Source organism: Drosophila subobscura, chromosome E (assembly GCF_008121235.1).
Source record: "Drosophila subobscura isolate 14011-0131.10 chromosome E, UCBerk_Dsub_1.0, whole genome shotgun sequence".
NCBI lineage: Eukaryota > Metazoa > Arthropoda > Insecta > Diptera > Drosophilidae > Drosophila > Drosophila subobscura.
Genome location: NC_048531.1, coordinates 15,845,778 through 15,863,265, shown reverse-complemented (window position 1 = coordinate 15,863,265; position 17,488 = coordinate 15,845,778). Strand labels below are relative to the sequence as shown.

At 49.1% G+C, this 17,488-nt stretch overlaps 5 protein-coding genes across 6 annotated transcripts; 1 reads left to right on the top strand and 4 right to left on the bottom strand.

The window, feature by feature from the left end:
• Window positions 1-64: 64 nt before the first annotated feature.
• Window positions 65-690, bottom strand: LOC117892096. Its single transcript, XM_034798092.1, has one exon. It carries the CDS (start codon window positions 569-571, stop codon window positions 83-85), a length of 489 nt encoding a protein of 162 aa, XP_034653983.1. The 5' UTR covers window positions 572-690; the 3' UTR covers window positions 65-82.
• Window positions 631-2,271, bottom strand: LOC117892094. 2 transcript variants are annotated; one of them, XM_034798090.1, is made up of 2 exons: window positions 2,133-2,271; window positions 631-2,076 (listed from the first exon to the last, which is right to left on the bottom strand). In XM_034798090.1, the coding sequence occupies exon 2, from the start codon at window positions 1,018-1,020 to the stop codon at window positions 631-633; it is 390 nt and encodes a 129-aa protein (XP_034653981.1). In that variant the 5' UTR covers window positions 1,021-2,076; window positions 2,133-2,271. The 2 variants fall into 2 exon arrangements, with proteins under 2 accessions (XP_034653981.1, XP_034653980.1); XM_034798089.1 differs by having other exon boundaries at window positions 1,026-2,076.
• Window positions 2,272-4,429: 2,158 nt separating this feature from the next.
• On the bottom strand, window positions 4,430-4,972 carry LOC117891177. The gene is made up of 2 exons (XM_034796501.1): window positions 4,926-4,972; window positions 4,430-4,866 (listed from the first exon to the last, which is right to left on the bottom strand). Exons 1-2 carry the CDS (start codon window positions 4,937-4,939, stop codon window positions 4,608-4,610), a joined length of 273 nt encoding a protein of 90 aa, XP_034652392.1. The 5' UTR covers window positions 4,940-4,972; the 3' UTR covers window positions 4,430-4,607.
• Window positions 4,973-8,236: 3,264 nt separating this feature from the next.
• On the top strand, window positions 8,237-12,256 carry LOC117891176 (aminopeptidase N). Its single transcript, XM_034796500.1, has 6 exons — window positions 8,237-8,304; window positions 9,245-9,715; window positions 9,771-9,926; window positions 9,981-11,391; window positions 11,450-11,946; window positions 12,005-12,256. The coding sequence occupies exons 2-6, from the start codon at window positions 9,252-9,254 to the stop codon at window positions 12,219-12,221; spliced, it is 2,745 nt and encodes a 914-aa protein (XP_034652391.1). The 5' UTR covers window positions 8,237-8,304; window positions 9,245-9,251; the 3' UTR covers window positions 12,222-12,256.
• LOC117889802 lies at window positions 8,452-9,058 on the bottom strand. Its single transcript, XM_034794279.1, has 2 exons — window positions 8,810-9,058; window positions 8,452-8,739 (listed from the first exon to the last, which is right to left on the bottom strand). Exons 1-2 carry the CDS (start codon window positions 9,056-9,058, stop codon window positions 8,452-8,454), a joined length of 537 nt encoding a protein of 178 aa, XP_034650170.1.
• Window positions 12,257-17,488: the final 5,232 nt, after the last annotated feature.

The following is a 17,488-nucleotide window of genomic DNA, read 5'->3' as shown; positions in this document are numbered from 1 at the left end:
ATAATATATATTTGTTCACTTTTGGCATACCTAGAAAAGAATGACTACATAGATATGGATACAAATTTTAATTGGCTTTCACTTAGTTTTGAAGTTCCTTGAGATACTGGGAGTAGTCATAGGTAACCACCTTGGGGGCAAAGAAGCCACCGAAACCAGGACGACCCTTGTGATAGATGCCCAGGCCGGCCAGGGGCACTGCTGGATGTGGCACAACCTCCTGCATATCAATGAATGGTACAGTGCTCTGGGCTGCGTCCTTCATCTTGCTGGAGCTGGTGAACTTCATAAATTGATTCGATGTGGACAGTGGCATCGAGGTCTGCTCCGAGGCAGTGGATACGTCAGGCTCCGTGAGGTCAAGCGCTTGTCGTGGCTTCTCGCCGGTTGTCTCCGTGTTGCTGTTGTCCAGCCAGACGCTGTTGCGCTTCGGCTCCACCAGGCGTCCGGTGGGCAAGTCGAAATAGCTGAACCGAACCTCCAGGTTGAGGTGCTTGCCCCAGACACGGAAGCGGGCACCGGTCACCACAAGAGACAGATTCGAGCCGGAAGTTATCTCGTCCAGGTCCATGGCGCGGCTGTCGATGGTAAGAGTGTGATAGTCGTAGTCGTTGCGCACATCCACATCGGTCAGGTGGTACGCGTCCACTGCCAGCCACTCCAGCGAGGACACGTTGATGGCCCGCGGGGCATGAGCTCGCCCTGCTGCAGCTGCAAGTGGAAGACGCGATTAATCTTCACGAAGCGCACACCTGTTACCACCTTGTTCGCCATGAAGTCCGACAGCGAGTCGCGCAGGTTAAAGAAGCGATCAGAGAGCGGTCCCGGCTCGTCGCACAGGCAGAAGCAGTTTGAGCAGCGCCAGAAGAGATAGTGAGACGAGGAAGAGGCCGTTTCAGTGGCCGTCTCGCACTTTCCGCTGGAGCTCTTCCGGCCGAGAATCGGGCCATCGGGCTGAATGTAATCGTAGCGTCGCGAGGAGTTCCCCCCGGACGGGCAGACCTGAAGCTCCGAGTCCATGCCGCCGCAGTTGTAGAGTTTTCCGTTGCACTTCGGCAGCTTGCCGCAGAGCTGCTCATCACCCTTGTAGCAGCCATTGGAGCGAGTCTCCTGATAGTCGCCACAGGTGCCCCAGCATGACTGGTCCTCGCCCAAGTTGGCCTCGTTCTCCACGTAGCCCTGGAGGAGTCGCGTAACCCGATCGTAGGTCTCCCCGGACACGTGCTTTTTTCTTGCCGGGATCACAGCGCCAGTAGACACGTCCGCTGCCAGCCATCACCTGACTAAGAACCCTCACGGAGGCGTTCATGCGCCGTTGGTAGTTTTGGCGCATCAGAGCTATCTCCTGTGTGAAGTTGCCTTGCCCGAGGTCCCTTTGGGTCATCCAGGAGAACTCCATAATGCTGTACGCCTTGAGTTCGGTGAGCGCTGCCTTTGTGAAGAGCTGAAAAGCGAACTGCTGGGCCGAGTGTTTGGCCACGCACATCTGGTCCGGTGACTCCTCGTAGTTGATCGTCAGTTGGGACAGCAGTGTGTTGGATGAGTCGCTGTTATTGTCCGCCTGCTCCTCATCCCCAAACAGACTCACATGCAGGAGGTCCAGCTGGAAAGCCAATGAACTGGTGCCCGGGTCCACGTTCCATTCGGCGAATTTCAGCAGCGTGCCGGCCTCCAGAGCATCCCTTGTGCTGGACATAGTCACTCAACTGTGTGTAGCGGGTTTTCACGATTGTGGTTAGGTCTTTGACCACGTTCAGCTTGTGCAGCAGTGCAGACTGCTGGTGAAACTCCCGAATCAGGGTTTCGATGGTCAGGGCAGCGCGAAGGGATTCCATTTGCTCCAAACTACGGATGTGGTCGTCCACCTCCTCGATGCGGTTCATCAGTTGTTGCTGCTTGTCATGGATGCCGTTAGCCGGCAGGGACTCTACCACATCCCAGGTCTTCAATATCGCGCTGTTCACAACTCTGATCATCTCTATAACCTCCATGGCCTCGTTAATTACGCCGCGGGCGGAGGGGATCAATAGAATGGTGGCAAACACCATAAAAAGTTTGAGGCGCATCGTGTAACCGCTTTGAAAGGAGATAAATTAAATGAAATTCAGCAGATTATTGTGGCTCTAGCTTACTCAAGTTTATTGGCATCCGTCGCAAATGTTTATGTTATAAAACGAGGAAAATAAAAGCAGAGAAGCGAATTTATGTTTATGCCACCGAAAGAGCGCACTGCTCAGTTTTGCGCTACAAGAATGAGTCTGGAGAGAGAGGCTTTGTGATCTCGATCGATATACATAAATATACAATATATGTATGTATGTATGCTCATGTGTACGCATTATATATTATATATGTATGTTATATCTTCAACTTACATATGTATGTATGAGTACATTTGCGGGATCCGTTCCATTTTGCGTGGCCTGTTATCCCACATTCCTGTAGCTAACATTCTCTTTACAGCACTAAATGGATTCTTGGGCGCACTCGTGCGATTTCATTTTCCAAAAGCATTAACAAAGCGAATAGCAACAATACAGAACTATTTTTAAAGTTAAGCGCTGGCCACGATAAAGCCAGAAAATGGCAGCAAAAGGAATGGAAAGCATTTAGTTGTGACTTACTGCAGGACGACTACGACGACGACGAAGGCGACCAAACGAAAGCCATAAAGGGGAATCCCCACAAAAGGTTGGTGGCGCTGTTGTTGCGTTCTGGCTTATGTATGTATGTATGCCCGGAATATTTGAGGAAATTTAATACTTTTAGTGCACAAAGCAAAGCTGTTGGGCATTGCCATTGCGATAAAGCTGAAAAGCAGCAGAGCACAATTACAAAGGTGATTGCAATTTCTCTCTTTCCAAGTGGGAGCAGAACGGAGGCGAGTGAGATAGAGGGAAAGATGGGAAAACTCGTGTTAATGGATTTCACTTTTTAAGAAATAAATTACTATCTCAGGTCCGAAGGAAGGAAGGAAGCCAGCCAGCCAACCAGTGGCTGCCAAGTGGAAGAACCACCGCAAACAGATTTCCATGCAGTTTGCATGATTGGATAGGATTTTGATTCATTAGCAAAGGAGCAGCCCGTAGCTGGGAAGGAATCCAATGAAATAGCCCACTTGGGCGTGAGGCAGAGCTTAAAGCAGAGCTGATTACGTTTCCCAGCCCAAAAGATCTGCAAATGCCTATCATTCCTCTCCCGCAGTAAATGCAGCTCTAGTTTCGGCATGTGAGCATGAAATAGTTGCCCAAAGTAAACAGCAATTAAGCGAAACAAAAGGCCGACCGAGGGCAAACAGAAGAGAATACAAAACAATCTCGTACTACTCGTATGTATATCAGGGGCAGGGGAGGAGCGAAAAACGGCAAATGCAAATTGTTAATTAAAGAAATGGCATTGTTTAATGCGCCCCATGTGGCATGTTCCGGGCCAACACCTGAACGGCACAACCCTCGCCGGAGCCGACGACAAAAAAATTTGGCAAAAAGCAAAGGGGCAAATGGACCTGCAGCGACCCAGTTGCAGCCCTACACTGACATCCATTAGAGCAGCCCCACAGCAACTCAAATGGGGAGGAGGGAAATAGGGAACAAAAAAAGCATAGACATGGAAGGCAGGACCAGAGGGCTGGACAGGGTCTCGCTGCTTCTTTTGTGAGAATTATGATTCTCTCGGCTGATGATGACAATGTTGGGAACTGCACCGAACGACTTTCCAATGGGTGCGATTTATAATTTGATTAGCGCATCGCTGAATGCACACAGAAACGAAGGAGAGGGAAGGGCTGGAGGAGGATGGTCGCGTCGAATCGCGCTCAAAAGTCAAACGGGAAGTGCAGCCGAGTGCACTCAGCGCGAGATGGAGATGGAGGCGAGAGATGAGAGCGGAAATCGGCACAGAATCCAAATCAGAATCGGGCACCGTTCTCGGTCCTTATCTCATCTACTTAGAGGCGGGCGGCCCAATGCAAAATGGAGCGGGCCATCACACTCCGTTGGCTGACAATGACAAATGATGATGGAGCAGAGGACCAAAAGACTGGAGGACCAGAGGACCAGAGGACTGGAGGACCAAAAGTTCTCTCGCTTTTGGCTTTCAATTAATTCGGGCAAGGAGCTCTTTTATTGAGCCTAGGCCTTGTAGGCTCCTGATTATCAGTTGTGTTTTGTCCAACGGAACGAGGATGCCGGGAAAAACAAGAGACAAATAACTGAGGCAACTGCGCAAAAAAACCATTCACAAATCTCCACCGTTCTAAAGGGTTTTTACCCGACCACAGACACAGCGGACACAGGACAGGACACAGAGGCAGACACAAAAGCGGCGAAATTTGCCTGCCATTCATTAAACAATGAACAACAAATCCGAGCTGGGGGGGCGTGGTCGTGGCGCTGCCTCCACCATAGATAGATTAATGGCCGCAAACAAAGCCGACGAAATCAATTTATTATACGGCCGACAGTTGACCGCAGCAAAAACTGAGAAAGTGAAACAAAAGCGGAAGGCTTACGGGAGGGGAATCCATGTATGACGAATAAAATAAATTTCATTCTGCAGCAAGATCAGACGAACAAATTTTGGAATTTGGAAGAGCAGAAATAGCTGGCCTATAGCTTGACCTTGCGCAATCCATCGGGTGTGCAGCATTTGTAGGAGTCATCGATGCGGCTCAGCCCGAGGCGCGACAGTTCCTCCTTCTCCCACTCGCGCTCCTGGGCGAACAGCTCCTCCATGCGCTGGCGTCGTGTCTTTGCGATCAACTTCACGGCGGTGCTCAGCTCCAGGCTCATGGGCTTTACCAGATCATTGATGATGGGATTGTTTGAGGAGATCAGCGACGAATCGCGGCTGTTGAGCAGCGACAGACTGTGCAGGAAGAGGATTTAGACAGCTAATAAAGGCTAATCCCCCAATCAGGCACTCACAAATCAGCAGGCATCTTGAATACTTTTACTCAATGGCTAATTGTTCAGACAAGCTTATCTAAGGCTGCTTGAAGGGATCTATTGACTGGTTGAAGGAAGCCAGCTTAGCCAAGTGAAGTGCCGGATTGACACTCGGACAGCATTTAACACTCTAGTGGTGGTCCATCAAATGAGCTAATTAAGAGGAACAGCTACAGGATGGGGGATAAGTGGATAAGTAGGTAAGATATATGTAGGTCCAAGCCAAAGCACAGATGTTAATGAAGATGGAAAAGATACTAATAAATATTCCCAGCCAAATTCGGCCACACAACTCCCTTTGCAAAGTGGCCAAAAGCCAGAGTACCACCCTCTAATAATCCCGAGTGTGAGGAACACACGGACAAAATTGGAAAACGACGAAAGGCCAACACAAAACGTTGGGGCATCCAGCTACACCGAGACACTGTCAAAGTCAGGTTCGGATAGGAATGGATGAGGAGCAGGGGGGAAGGAGACAGTCAGGTGTGTAATTGCAATCCGAATTGGTCAAGTGTAACAATGTAAAGACGCCTCGCCTGGCCACACTCGGTCTCCGGCGGCAGCACCTTCTGCCAGCCGAGGGAATCAATTTGATCCTTGAACTTATGCAGCCAGCAAACTGAAACTTGGCTTCAAGCACTGCCGCCGCTGCTGGGGGGTGGCAGCATTGCAGTCCGTTTTGGGGAACAAAATCAAATTGCAAATTGCAACTGAAAATGTCACGTGCATCGACACATTTTTTGGAGGCAACTACTGTCTCCCTGTGTTCCTTTGTGCCCACTGGCATTGCCGGCCGGGCCAGACCGAGCAGAGACCGTGCAGAGATGTCGTGACATTTGGTCGAGCACAGCGCCAGTTTGGGCTGAACCCGGACATGAAGAAAGGTTATTGCAATAGTCCCCGCCAAAGCAATCAATGGACGCCAGACATGAACTCCCCGGTTGCATGTGCTGGCACGGGCACGGGCATGGGCATGGGCATGGCCACGGCTTCGACCCATGCACCTGCTCTCTGTGCCTCTCCGGCTGCTGCTGCACTCATCGCTATGGGTGGCAGGCCCCCATTCATTATGTTGACCACGCTGTCGCATTTGCTACGTGACATTTTGCTAACTGCCCCGAAAATGGAGAGAATGGAGCCGCTGCCGTACTTTGTCCATTGTCATGGCATAATCCTCTCCAGCTGCGACTGCGGCTGCTCGTCAGCGATGCCAAATGTATCGTCTACACACAGCGGTCTGTCAGTCGCATCGCATTGATTATTTCAATGCATTTTGTTAGCGCTAAATGAAAAAGATCTGCCGAGAGAGGCTAATGCGAGCAGCGGTGAGATTCAGTATTGGATTTGACTAAGAATTTTCTTGTCTGTTGCCCTTGTTTGGGCCACTCAATGCTGTGCACTAAGTGTTCTCCATCCCCGGTGATGTGTGCAGTTCATCGAACTGTTGTGCTGCCAAAGTTTACCCAATTGCATTGCCATTAAAATATACAAAGTTATGGCAATGTCTCTCCAGAGACGGAAATCACGGCCGGAACACTGCAGAATCAGAGCGAAGAAGTTGCTCGGGATTCGGGATTTGTGTGGGGATTGTGCAGTGGAGTCCGTTTCAAATTGCAAGTAAATAAAGCGTCTGGGCAAACAGCAGTAGCACCTCCCACGCCAGAGTTGAGTTATGGACGTGCTGGGAGCCGGAACCGAAGCGTATACCGTAAACACTCGGAACATCGAGGAGGTTGCCTCCGAAGACGATGGGCACGAGCTCTTGCAGGGGGCAACACCAACGGGCGGTAAAGTAAATGTGCAAACATTTATTTATGTGGCCTGCCATGTTGCACTTTAAAGCACACTGCAATTGCCCCCGATTCGGGGCGAGCGAACAGATCCTGTTGTGCAGGACAACAAATGACATTGGCAGCAAAAAGAGTTTTAGTTTGTTTTACAAATTCAAATTTGAAATTGTTCGGAAATTGCATAAACTGCCACACTGATTGAAGTTGGAAAGAAATGTTTGGGCCAGGGCAAACTGCATACAAATTCCATTTTGCGGCAAACTTCTTGTCAAAAAAAAAGAACTCGAGTTTATACCTAACAAATATCGAATTGAAAAGCTGCAACTGCATTGATTCAAAGAAAATCACATGGAAAACCCCGTTCTACTTTCTGCATCTGGTGGCAGGGGATGCTGTGGGACAACACAATTTGTTGACTGCAGTCACATTTCAATTTTAATGAGCACACGAGAGAGAGAGAGAGAGAACGAGAGGTCCTGCCCGTTTTTAGCCTAACTTTAATTAACAACAAAAGTCATGGTCCCCGGGAGGTGCACAAAAGGAGAGTAGGAGAGCTAAACCTGATGGGAAAAACCTTAATTTGTGCACAAGGAAAGCGGAGAAACAAAGGAGAGAGATGAAATAAAAAGACACATGAGACCAGCGACCGACCAGCAGCGCCATTTCGCATGGCAGTGGCGGGCAGTGGCGGGCAGTGGAGTGGAGTGGCTGCCAAGGAGTGCGCAAAAAGTCGCCACCAAGTAGTTTCTCTTCACTTTTTGTGCCCCCATGCACGCTTCTGTGTGTGTGTGTGTATGTGTGTATGTGTGTGTGCCACGTCCCTGGCCATCAACAAGGGTTTCTTTTGCTTTTTTTTTTGGGAGGTAGCGAAGTTTCTGCTGCTGTTGGCGTTAAAAAAGCGGAAAATCGCAGCACATTTTTGCTTTTTAATTAAGCCCTCAATTTTTTATGTTCCATTCGAAAGCGACATGCCGTGATTCCACCCATTCCAGGCAGGGGGGAGCTTTACTTTACCAAAGTGCAACAGAATCTGGATTGTTAATGTGCGTGAGTGCGTTTGCTGAAGGCAATAGTAAAGAGTAAGAGTAAGAGAAAGAGAGAGAGAGAGAGAGCTTGACAAATTTGACAAAAAGTCACACCAAAAGAGAGCCTTAATTAAAATTCTTTATTTCGTTTAGCTCGCTGAGTCTTTTAGACAATTAAAGACTGAAACTTGCAGGCAAGTTTGACTTCAGCTTGTATTCGGTAGGAAAACTTTGCTTTACATTTCCCCTATCGTACAGCCATTAATCATATGGATTGGCGGACTCTTGCATATCTTGGAAGGTTTTGGTATACTCTCTTTACACTTTACAATGTAACGTAGAAATGTACAACAATTTGAAACATTTCTGTTTACCGATTACGCCTGAGACAAATATTCTTTGGCTGCGCACGGAATGCCATAAATGAAGCGCGTTGCCCCGGAATGCGTTTAGTTCGTTTGTGATCATTGAAGAGCGCAGAACTGAGCACTGTCAGCTCTCAGTTTCAGTTCAGTTGAGAGTTAAGAACCTACGTGATTGCAGGTACAATTTCGAGCGGCTAACGTTGATTATTTCCAAGTTGTTGTCGACAGTTCGGGCGATCGTTGAACCGGCACGTGACTGCAGTTTTGCTTAACAAAAACGAGAACAAAAAGAAAACCGGTAACACCCGAGACACAAATCGAATGTCTAATACGGTTTGACGGCCCGAATGAACCAGCATTCGCCACTTTGGGGGCAGAAGCCCATCAGTGACATGTCGCGCAGCTTGAAGGCGTTGAAGAGCCACGCCTCATCTTTGGGGCAGCTACCGTCTGGGCCGGACAGCTCCTTGCGGAATGCGATTTTGTAGGTGCCCAAGAGAATCTGCTGGTGGGACGGCACCGTCAGCGGCATGCCCGAAATCTCCATCAGCTCATCCGGCTTGACGCGCACCAAGCGCATTCCCACAATCCCCAGATCCACGTACACAAAACTCTGACCATTGAGGCCCTTGCTCCTCTTGAATGTCACGGGCTGTGATACTTCTACGTCGCCGGCCTGTAACCTCATCACTCTCCCGCTGGGCAATGCTGTACATGGCCAGGGCGAACTCCTCCGTGCAAAAGTTTCGAATGCTCCGCCAGTCGACGCGACGCACTGCCTCCAGCATCGCGGCGGTGGCCTGACACGTTCCCTCCAGGAACTCCTCCTTGCTGAAGTCCGGCCCCAGCAGGTAGCGCAGCTTCCACATGAAGTACCGCTCCTGCAGGTAGATCCGCGTCTCCTTAAGCTGGCTCCTCAGCTGGCTCACCATTTGCGTGGGTTCGAGACTGAGCTGTCGGCAGCACGGTGGGGCAGAGGGGGGGCAGCTGCCATGTGGCAGCTGCATACCGGCACGAATAATTTTGTTGGGAGACCGCAGAATATTTAGAAGCATGTTTGGCAGTACATTGAATCGAAATTGTAATGGGTAGAGTTGTGTTTTTGCTCTGTTTCATAGCCACAGCATGCTGGGATCTACTGGCATTTGCTGCCTCAGTTGGTTGCTGCTGCTGCTGCTGCCTTCTGCCAGTCTGGCTGTCTACGATCACTATCGACTGCCCACCTCGCTGGAACCACTGCACTATGATCTGCGCATCCTCACCCATCTGAATGCCACCGATCTGCGCTTCGAGGGTGCGGTGAGCATCGATCTGCGTGTGCTGCAATCAACCCGGAACATCACATTGCATGCGCGGAACCTACGGATAAATGAGTCTCGCATTTCCCTAACTGGTAATGCAATCACGGCCACAGAGGAGATTCAGATCGAGCTGAATGAGCTCTACGACTACTACATCCTGCATCTGCGCAGGGAGCTGGAGTTGGGTGAGATCTATCAGCTGACGCTGCACTTTGAGTCATTGCTGAATGCAACAGAATCGGGCTACTACAACAGCTCCTACACGGATGCAGCGACCCAAGAGAAACAGTGAGTATCCTGTGGCTCCTGGACAGACTCCCCTTTATCCCTTTCCTCTCGCTAGTTACATGGCAGTCACACAGTTCTCGCCTACGTTCGCCCGCCAGGCATTCCCCTGCTTCGATGAACCCTCGTGGAAGGCCACCTTCAACGTGACCCTCGGCTACCACAAAAGCTACACGGGTCTCAGCAATATGCCCACTCGCAGCTGCCACAAGCAGTAGGTACACAATCAACTCTCAGTTCTCTCTCTTTATCGCTGCAATCGTTGCAGCGAAAGCCTCCACAACTATGTGTGGTGCGAGCACGAACAACTCCTGCGGACATCCACCTACCTGGTGGCCTTTGCGGTCCACGATCTGACCAACGCGGCCACCGTGCCGAGCGACACCAAGCACGGGGTGATCTTCCGCAACTGGCTGCAGCCCAAGGCGGTGGATCAGGGCAACGTGTCCATCGAAATGGCCCCCAAGGTGCTCGGCTACTTTGAGGATCTCTTCCAGTTGGACTTTCCGCTGCGCAAGATCGATCAGTTTGCGGCGCCCACGCACAGGTTCTCGGCCATGGAGAACTGGGGTTTGGTCACCTTCAAGGAGGACAAATTCGTGCACATTCCGGGCGTGGATCTGCAGGAGGCAGAGGACAGCAAGGCCAGGACACTGGCCCACGAGTACGCCCACCAGTGGTTCGGCAACATTGTGACCATGAAATGGTGGAACGACCTCTGGCTGAAGGAGGGTCCGTCCACGTATTTTGCCTACCTGGCACTGGATGCCCTGCAGCCCGCTTGGGGTCGGGGCGAGCGATTTGTAGGCATGGATTTGGCGCGCTTCTTTCGCCAGGATTCGGCCGGCTCGGTGCGAGCGATTTCCAGGGAGGTGAAGGATCCTGCACAGATCCTCGGGCAGTTCTCCGAGTACGTCTATGAGAAGGGAGCGCTGATGGTGCGAATGCTGCACAAGCTGCTCGGCGAGGAGGCCTTCTTCCTGGCCATTCGCTCCTATCTCGCTCAGCACTCCTTTGGGAATGTGGCGCAGGCGGATCTGTGGCAGTCCATGCAGCAGGCCGCCGTGGAGCTGAAGGTGCTGCCCGCTGACTTCCAGCTTGCTCCAGCCATGGACACGTGGACCCTGCAGGGTGGCTATCCACTGGTCACCGCTGTTCGAGACTACGAAACGGGCAGGGTGAGCCTCAATCAAACGAGATTTTACCTGGAGAAGGGCCTGAGGGAAGCCGCCGCCACTGCCGACCACTGCTGGTGGGTGCCGCTGAGTTTTGTCTCCCAGAGGCAGCCCGACTTTGAGCAAACCCGTCCCCAGTTTTGGCTAGAGTGTCCCAGACAGACAGTGGAACTGCCCAGGGCAGCCTCTCGCGATGAGTGGCTCATTCTGAATCCGCAGGTCAGCGCCTTTTATCGGGTGAATTATGACGAGCAAAACTGGCGGATGATCATCAACAGCCTGAGGAATGATCCCAACTTTGGGGGCATTCACGTGCTCAACAGAGTCCAGCTAATGGATGATCTGATGGCCTTGGGTGGGGCACAACTTCGCAGCTACGACTGGGCCTTCGATCTCTTTGAGTATCTGCAGCGGGAGGAGCACTTCCTGCCCTGGGACAGGAGTTTGGGCCTCTTGAATCGCATTGGGATGCTGCTGAGTGGGCAACAGGCAAAAGAGTTCAAGGTGGGTGCTGTGATGATTCCCTAAAAGACACTTTTACATCACCAACTTCATTATCTAGGTTTACATGGCAAAGCTCCTCACTGTGCTGTACAGACGCCTGCCCAAGCTGGGCGCCCTCACGAGCATGTCCTCAACCGCCAGGAACATGTCGCTAACGCGGTTGACCTACACGCAGGCCTGTCGCTACCGCGTGGACGACTGCAACGAACAGGCAAAGCTGCTCATTATGCGGCACTTGAATACCCTGGAGCTACCCGCCGACCTCCAGGAGGTGGCCTACTGCACCACCATCGAGCAGGGCGGCGAAGTGGAGTTCCAGCATGTGTGGCAGCTCTTCAGGAACTCGTCGCACGCCTCACAGCAGGGTATGTGGGCCTCGGCTCTCGGCTGCAGCCGCAACATCAGTCTGCTGAGGCAGTTCCTGGACTACACTCTCGAGTCGGAGAAGAAGGAAACCAGCGATTGCTACTTGCTGGCGGTGCAGACCACACTGACACGTGAGCATTTGGTAGTCGAGGCTGCCGACCACATCCTCTCCCATGCCAAGAGACTCAAGTAAGTTGACCCAAAAGTAATTCCCACTCCCAACGAATAATTGATGACTTTTTCGCAGCGAAAAGTTCAAGAAACGCCAGCTGACGAGCCTGCTGCAGACCCTGGCTGGAAGTCTACACAAGCCAGAAGATTCGGAGAGACTCAGGGAGCAATTGAAGGACCTGAAGCAGTTCGAGGAGCCACTGCAGAAAGCGCTCGAGCTGGTCAAGGTGAACCAACAATGGCAAAGGGATTGCTCCGCTGATTTCAGTCAGGCTCTGGCAAAGTATATCTAAGAAATAGTCCAATAAACGGGAAAATCCTCTCTCAAGTCAAGTTATAACGGGAAGGAACAGAGTCCATGCCGCATAGCGACACGCGTCAAGTCAAATTGAGTCTCAGGATCAGGCACGGGGCCCTGTCAGCCCCGTTGTTCTTGGTATTAATTAAGGCAATGGTGATGAAATCTTGGAACTAGCATTGAAAGGAGGAGGAGGAGTAGACGGCCTCACGGGCTGTCAGAAACGGGTCTTGACATGGCATGGCTTTGACTTGTAAATTGCTTGACACGGGACACACACCGACACTATCCATCCATCCATTCACCCACAGCAGCAGCTAGACCCTTTGTTTATCGCCTCTCCCTCGGAACACAAACACAACAGACGTTCTGGCATCTGACGTTTACACGGGTACGTCATAACATGTCCTGTCCTGTCCTCTCCTCTCTCCTGGGTGGAAATCGCAATCGAAATGGTGATGGTAGTGGCAATGGCAGTAGATGGAGACTGATGTGGCGATTGGGCATGGAAAAGATGTCCCCGCCATTTAGTTATCCCTTTTGTTTAGCTTGAAGCTTCGAGTGGCTGTCATCTCTCGCCCCAACGACGGCTGCCAATTAGTCAAATTAATCGTTTGTTATTGATGTGCCAAAGGGATAAGTGGATTGATGGATACGAGGCATCAAGCAGACAAAAGTATCTGTCCATTTCCACTATTATGATGGCATCATGCAATCCTGTATCCAACTTCGACTAGCTGCCATTTGGAGTAATTCACTCGAGTAAACGAAGCAAGAGGATGGACGGGATGGCTGACTGTAGGAAGGGTCATCCACTGTCCATGGGCCATGCAAAAATGCATCGATGATGATCCATAATTGAAACCACAAAGAGAATGTGCTGTGCAAATGTAAAGCCAATAAAAATTCAGGTACTCTACTATGTACATACATATGTATGTATGTATGTACATATGTATGTACGATTATGTATGCATAGTTGGTTCATCACTTTTATACATAAGTGAACAAAAAAATGTAAATGAAAAGTGGTCCTGTCAGATAAATTAATGCTATTAATGCTTGTTAAAAGCGGTTATTAAATTAATTAAATGTGATGTCAGTTGGGTGTGTGTGTGTGTGTGTGTGTGTGTGCGTGTGTGTACACTGCAAAGAAATAAATATCGAATACGATTTAAATATGTATGCTCAACATTGGGCATTTTTAGGGCTACTTTTTGCATATTTATTCATCACAAATTAATTGAATTGGAGCCGCTGGGAGTGGCAGTTTAAGAACGTTCACCTGTCAAATTAGTTGCCACAGACAACAGACAGACAGCCACGCAAATTGTAATGGAAAAAGTCATCGAAAAGTGGCCAAAGGTCACCTGCAAGCCACAGGACACAACTCCTTTGGAAGTAGAAAGAGCTTCCATTAACAATCGATATATTTTCATTGGCCCTGCTTAGCCTCAGTCCCAGTTCCAGTTCCAGTTCCAGTCACAGTCCCTTCCCTGCCCCTTCTCAGGTCATGTAAGTGATTTGCGGGCAAAGTTTTATGCTTGGTTAGCCCTTTTCATTGTCTAAGGAATATAGGACAGAGGCGGAGACTTGCAGCTCCTTTGATCCTACTTGCCACTTGCTACAACAGTTTGTTGCTGCAGTTGGGCTCACAATCAAATTTCGTAGCTTAATTAATATGCATTCAGTGTCGGGGCAAGAACAAGGATCAAATTATGTAATAGCCGCATTAAAATTGAATTTCTAGCTGCGTGCCTCGTGGATAGCTGCAGCTGTGTGGGTGTATCTGTATCTGCATATGTGGGTGGGCGGACTTGGCTTTCTGTGCACGTGGCACAAATGCATTCACCATCATAACATGGGGAGCAGCAGTCCATTGGAAAATGGTCTAATTATCCGTAATTGAATACGACATGTTGAGTCCGTAGTCCTTAGTCGTCTGCCCCCCCTCGCACCCGCTCTTTAAGTGGAGCCAATTATTTGTCTGTAGCTTCGATTGCAATTCAATTGCAGTGTTTAGATTATCAATTCCTTCCGACGATTGTCGATTATGCTGTCAGTGCTTGAGCAAACCAAAGCAAGGCCCACTCGTACTTTGTGCTGCTTTTGCATCTTAGAAGACCCCCCCCCATGGTATCCATCACACATATCCAGGATCAAACTTTAAACATCTGCTTGAACACATCTGCATTCATAAATCTTCATGAATATTATGCCCTCTGCTCATCATCGGCTTTATGTACCTCTGTATTACTTTCCCGGGACTTCCGATATATTTCAATTACGAGCAGAGCTCCAGGCATTCCTGCCTCCTGTTGCTGTGGTTTTTCTGCCCTTCTCTGCCCTTCGATTGGATGTCGATGCTTTTTATTATTGTCTAACTTGTGCATTACATTTTGTTTGTGCCATAAATTAGGGCTAGGAAAATGTTCTTTGTTCAGTGTTTTAATGCCGGCCAAAAAGAGAGAATAAATTCATTAAAAACTTTTGGCCAATGCAAAAATCCTCTTTTATTGACTTTCCAGCTGGATGTTTGCGTATGGGGAATGTGCGGTTACGTGTGCAAACATTTAGACAAGTTTTGTGTGAGTTATTTCTGCAATAGCTGCACATGTTACGACTACATATTCATCCCGAACCGAACCGAATCGAATCGAATCGATTTGTGCATTTTGCTGACCAAATGAGTGTATCTCGAGTGTCCTGCGGCCTTCTATCCTTTGTCATAATCAGAGGGGAAAACTTTGCCATACTTTACATTTATTACTTCCTTCCCTCACAGGCAGCTCCCCTGCCTTTTCTTTGAATTTTATGAAACCGAAATAGAACGTGAAAACTACTTCTTGGTCTACACTTTTCCTGCTGTTGCTGCTGCTGCTGCTGGTTGCCGCCAGGCAGGGGGAGACATTCAAGAAAACTTCTCAGAAATAGCCACAAAAGTGGATGCTGCTGCTGCAACACCAACACAAGAGCCCGAGCAGCCAGAAACCCTAAAACTTCCACTTGTCCGGCAATTGCAGCGTGAACGGGTGGTGCGGGGGCTCTGCCTGGATTTCCCAGAGAGATGGCAACTTACAAATTTAGATTACGAGCGAACACAATTGCCACACATGTTTGCACAAATGCTGGCAAGATTGTTTAATTTCGTTTAATTAAATTGCAAATATTTTATTGTTGCAACAGCATTTCTCCGTGTAGACCTTAAATTTTGTGTGGCAACATATGGGTGGGCAGTGCCCCACCCCAACCACCAACCCAAGCCACCACCAGCTGCACAGTTGCAATTGCAGTGTGTGCGTGTGCGTGTGCGTGGGCATGTACGTGTGTGGGTTTTAAAGAGACTTTCCACAGATAAAAAAGTGGAATTTAAAATAGTTTTCGTGGCGCTTGTTAAAGTTAAATTGTGGAAGGCTTTTACACGCGTGAATGGCACCAAATCGATTGAAGTTTTTGGGGCATTTGATTGACCCTCCTCCAACAGGATCTTGTTGTGATTTATCTTAAAGAGTAGAGAGCACCCTGCATAACTTTCATCCAATCGAGTGGTTAATTACATTGGATAGCCACTAAATCGATAAGCAATCATCAAAATGGCATTCCTCGACACCTCTATAAATATTGAGAGTGTCAAGCACTTGATGCTAATGCAAATTCAGTTCGCTGCCAGGCAATTTTCTTGTTGGGGTTTTCCACCACTTACTTCGTGTTTCTTTGAAGTGCTCCTTGTAGTTGTTGCTGCTGTTGTTAATTGTGTTTGCACTGGCGGAGAAAAGCCCCAAAAAGAAAAACACTTTTAGCACGCATTGAGGAGGAAAACCAATAGAGCAATACTTCACTTCAATGACAAGCTTGGACTTGACCTAACACCAAAGAGTTTAGCATTCCAGCTAATTTCTGGCTAAACCTGGGAACGAGAGGAAACAGCTAAGATTTCATGAAGAGCTCTCTTGACTATTTCTCATCCGTTGCAATAAATGAGTGGCATAAACTTTCAGTTGAATTTCGCTCCTCTCAAGCTTCAATACTGAAAAGTTTCCTCTCTCTCTGTCAGTAGCTACAAACAGCAAATTCCCAGCAAATTGTTCTTTGCTGCATTTAAGCGGGAAGCCACATCATGTGCGGTGGCAATTATTCAAACCCTGTACCAGAGCCCGCACTTTTCCCTCATATTCATTAATCCATGATGACATCTCATAAAATTTTAAAGCATATTTACGGGCGGCTGCTCATTATTTTGATGCGCTTTGGCAAATGGATGGCCCCAAATGGATGTTGCAGAGGCGTTGCCGGGCTGCCAGAGAATAGACGAACAGTTTTTGGAAGCCGGGGAGAGAACTGAACTGAATAACATGCAAACTGAAACCGTAATGCATACATACACACACTCGTACGTACATACATACATACATACATATGTATGTACATATATGCATATTAAGCAGAGCGCTTTTATTCGCCGGCACATTCTGACATGAAATTTGATTGTCTGCACTGCACAGCGCATCCCCCTTCGACCCATTCCACTCTACACCAGCCATCCATCCAACACGGCTTTCCAGCAGCCCCGCCCGTACTTTAGCAGAGAGTCCCCAAACTCAGTGCAAAATCCATACGTGAATGCATATGCATGAAACGGCATTATTTCGATGCTGCAAACAATAGACCAAAAGATACAAATCTCTGTTGGCTGGCACCTTCTCCGAGTGCTGCTGCTGCTGCTGCTGCTGCTGCACATGGGACTGGGACTGCGACTGCCACTGGGAAAAAACAACGCGTCATCCTGGCATTGTGCTTAACGCAACGGGTGGTCCATATACCCAACTCCATTTTCCATACACGAACAGGATGTTGGAGCGTGGAGTGTGGCGTGGCGGAGTGGAGGTTTTTGGTCACAATTCATGCGGCTGCATTTGCCTAAGCGCCAAATATTAATGACGATGACGAAGTCTGAAATATCATCGTTGAATGCGACGCGTCGGGTGTTGGTTTTAATGAGGAGACAGAGCAGGCAGACAAGGAGCAGGGAGCAGGGAGCAGGGATCTGAGACAGGGTAACGCCACCAATTTTTCTTTCTAGTCTCTCAAAATTAGGGGTGTTTATTATTTTTGATTGCCGGCACGCTTCTGACAATAATAAAGGACGACACAACAGAAAAGAAGGGCTAAAGTGTCCCGTTGTTGAGCTTCAAATTGATAGCGCGTGTGCAAATTTCGTGCCTTTCCCTTTTTGCGGTACCCTCTCAGAGGGTATCAAGATAT

Excerpts from the sequence above, each read along its gene's own strand:
- LOC117892096 (XM_034798092.1), bottom strand. The coding sequence starts at position 571 with ATGGACCTGGACGAGATAACTTCCGGCTCGAATCTGTCTCTTGTGGTG.
- LOC117892094 (XM_034798089.1), bottom strand. The coding sequence starts at position 1,696 with ATGTCCAGCACAAGGGATGCTCTGGAGGCCGGCACGCTGCTGAAATTC.
- LOC117889802 (XM_034794279.1), bottom strand. The coding sequence starts at position 9,058 with ATGGTGAGCCAGCTGAGGAGCCAGCTTAAGGAGACGCGGATCTACCTG. Across the intron at positions 8,740-8,809 it reads CCCAGCGGGAGAGTGATGAG|AGTTTTGTGTACGTGGATCT; the intron begins GTTACAGGCCGG and ends CTCAATGGTCAG.
- LOC117891176 (XM_034796500.1), top strand. The coding sequence starts at position 9,252 with ATGCTGGGATCTACTGGCATTTGCTGCCTCAGTTGGTTGCTGCTGCTG. Across the intron at positions 9,716-9,770 it reads GCAGCGACCCAAGAGAAACA|TTACATGGCAGTCACACAGT; the intron begins GTGAGTATCCTG and ends TCCTCTCGCTAG. Across the intron at positions 9,927-9,980 it reads ACTCGCAGCTGCCACAAGCA|CGAAAGCCTCCACAACTATG; the intron begins GTAGGTACACAA and ends CAATCGTTGCAG.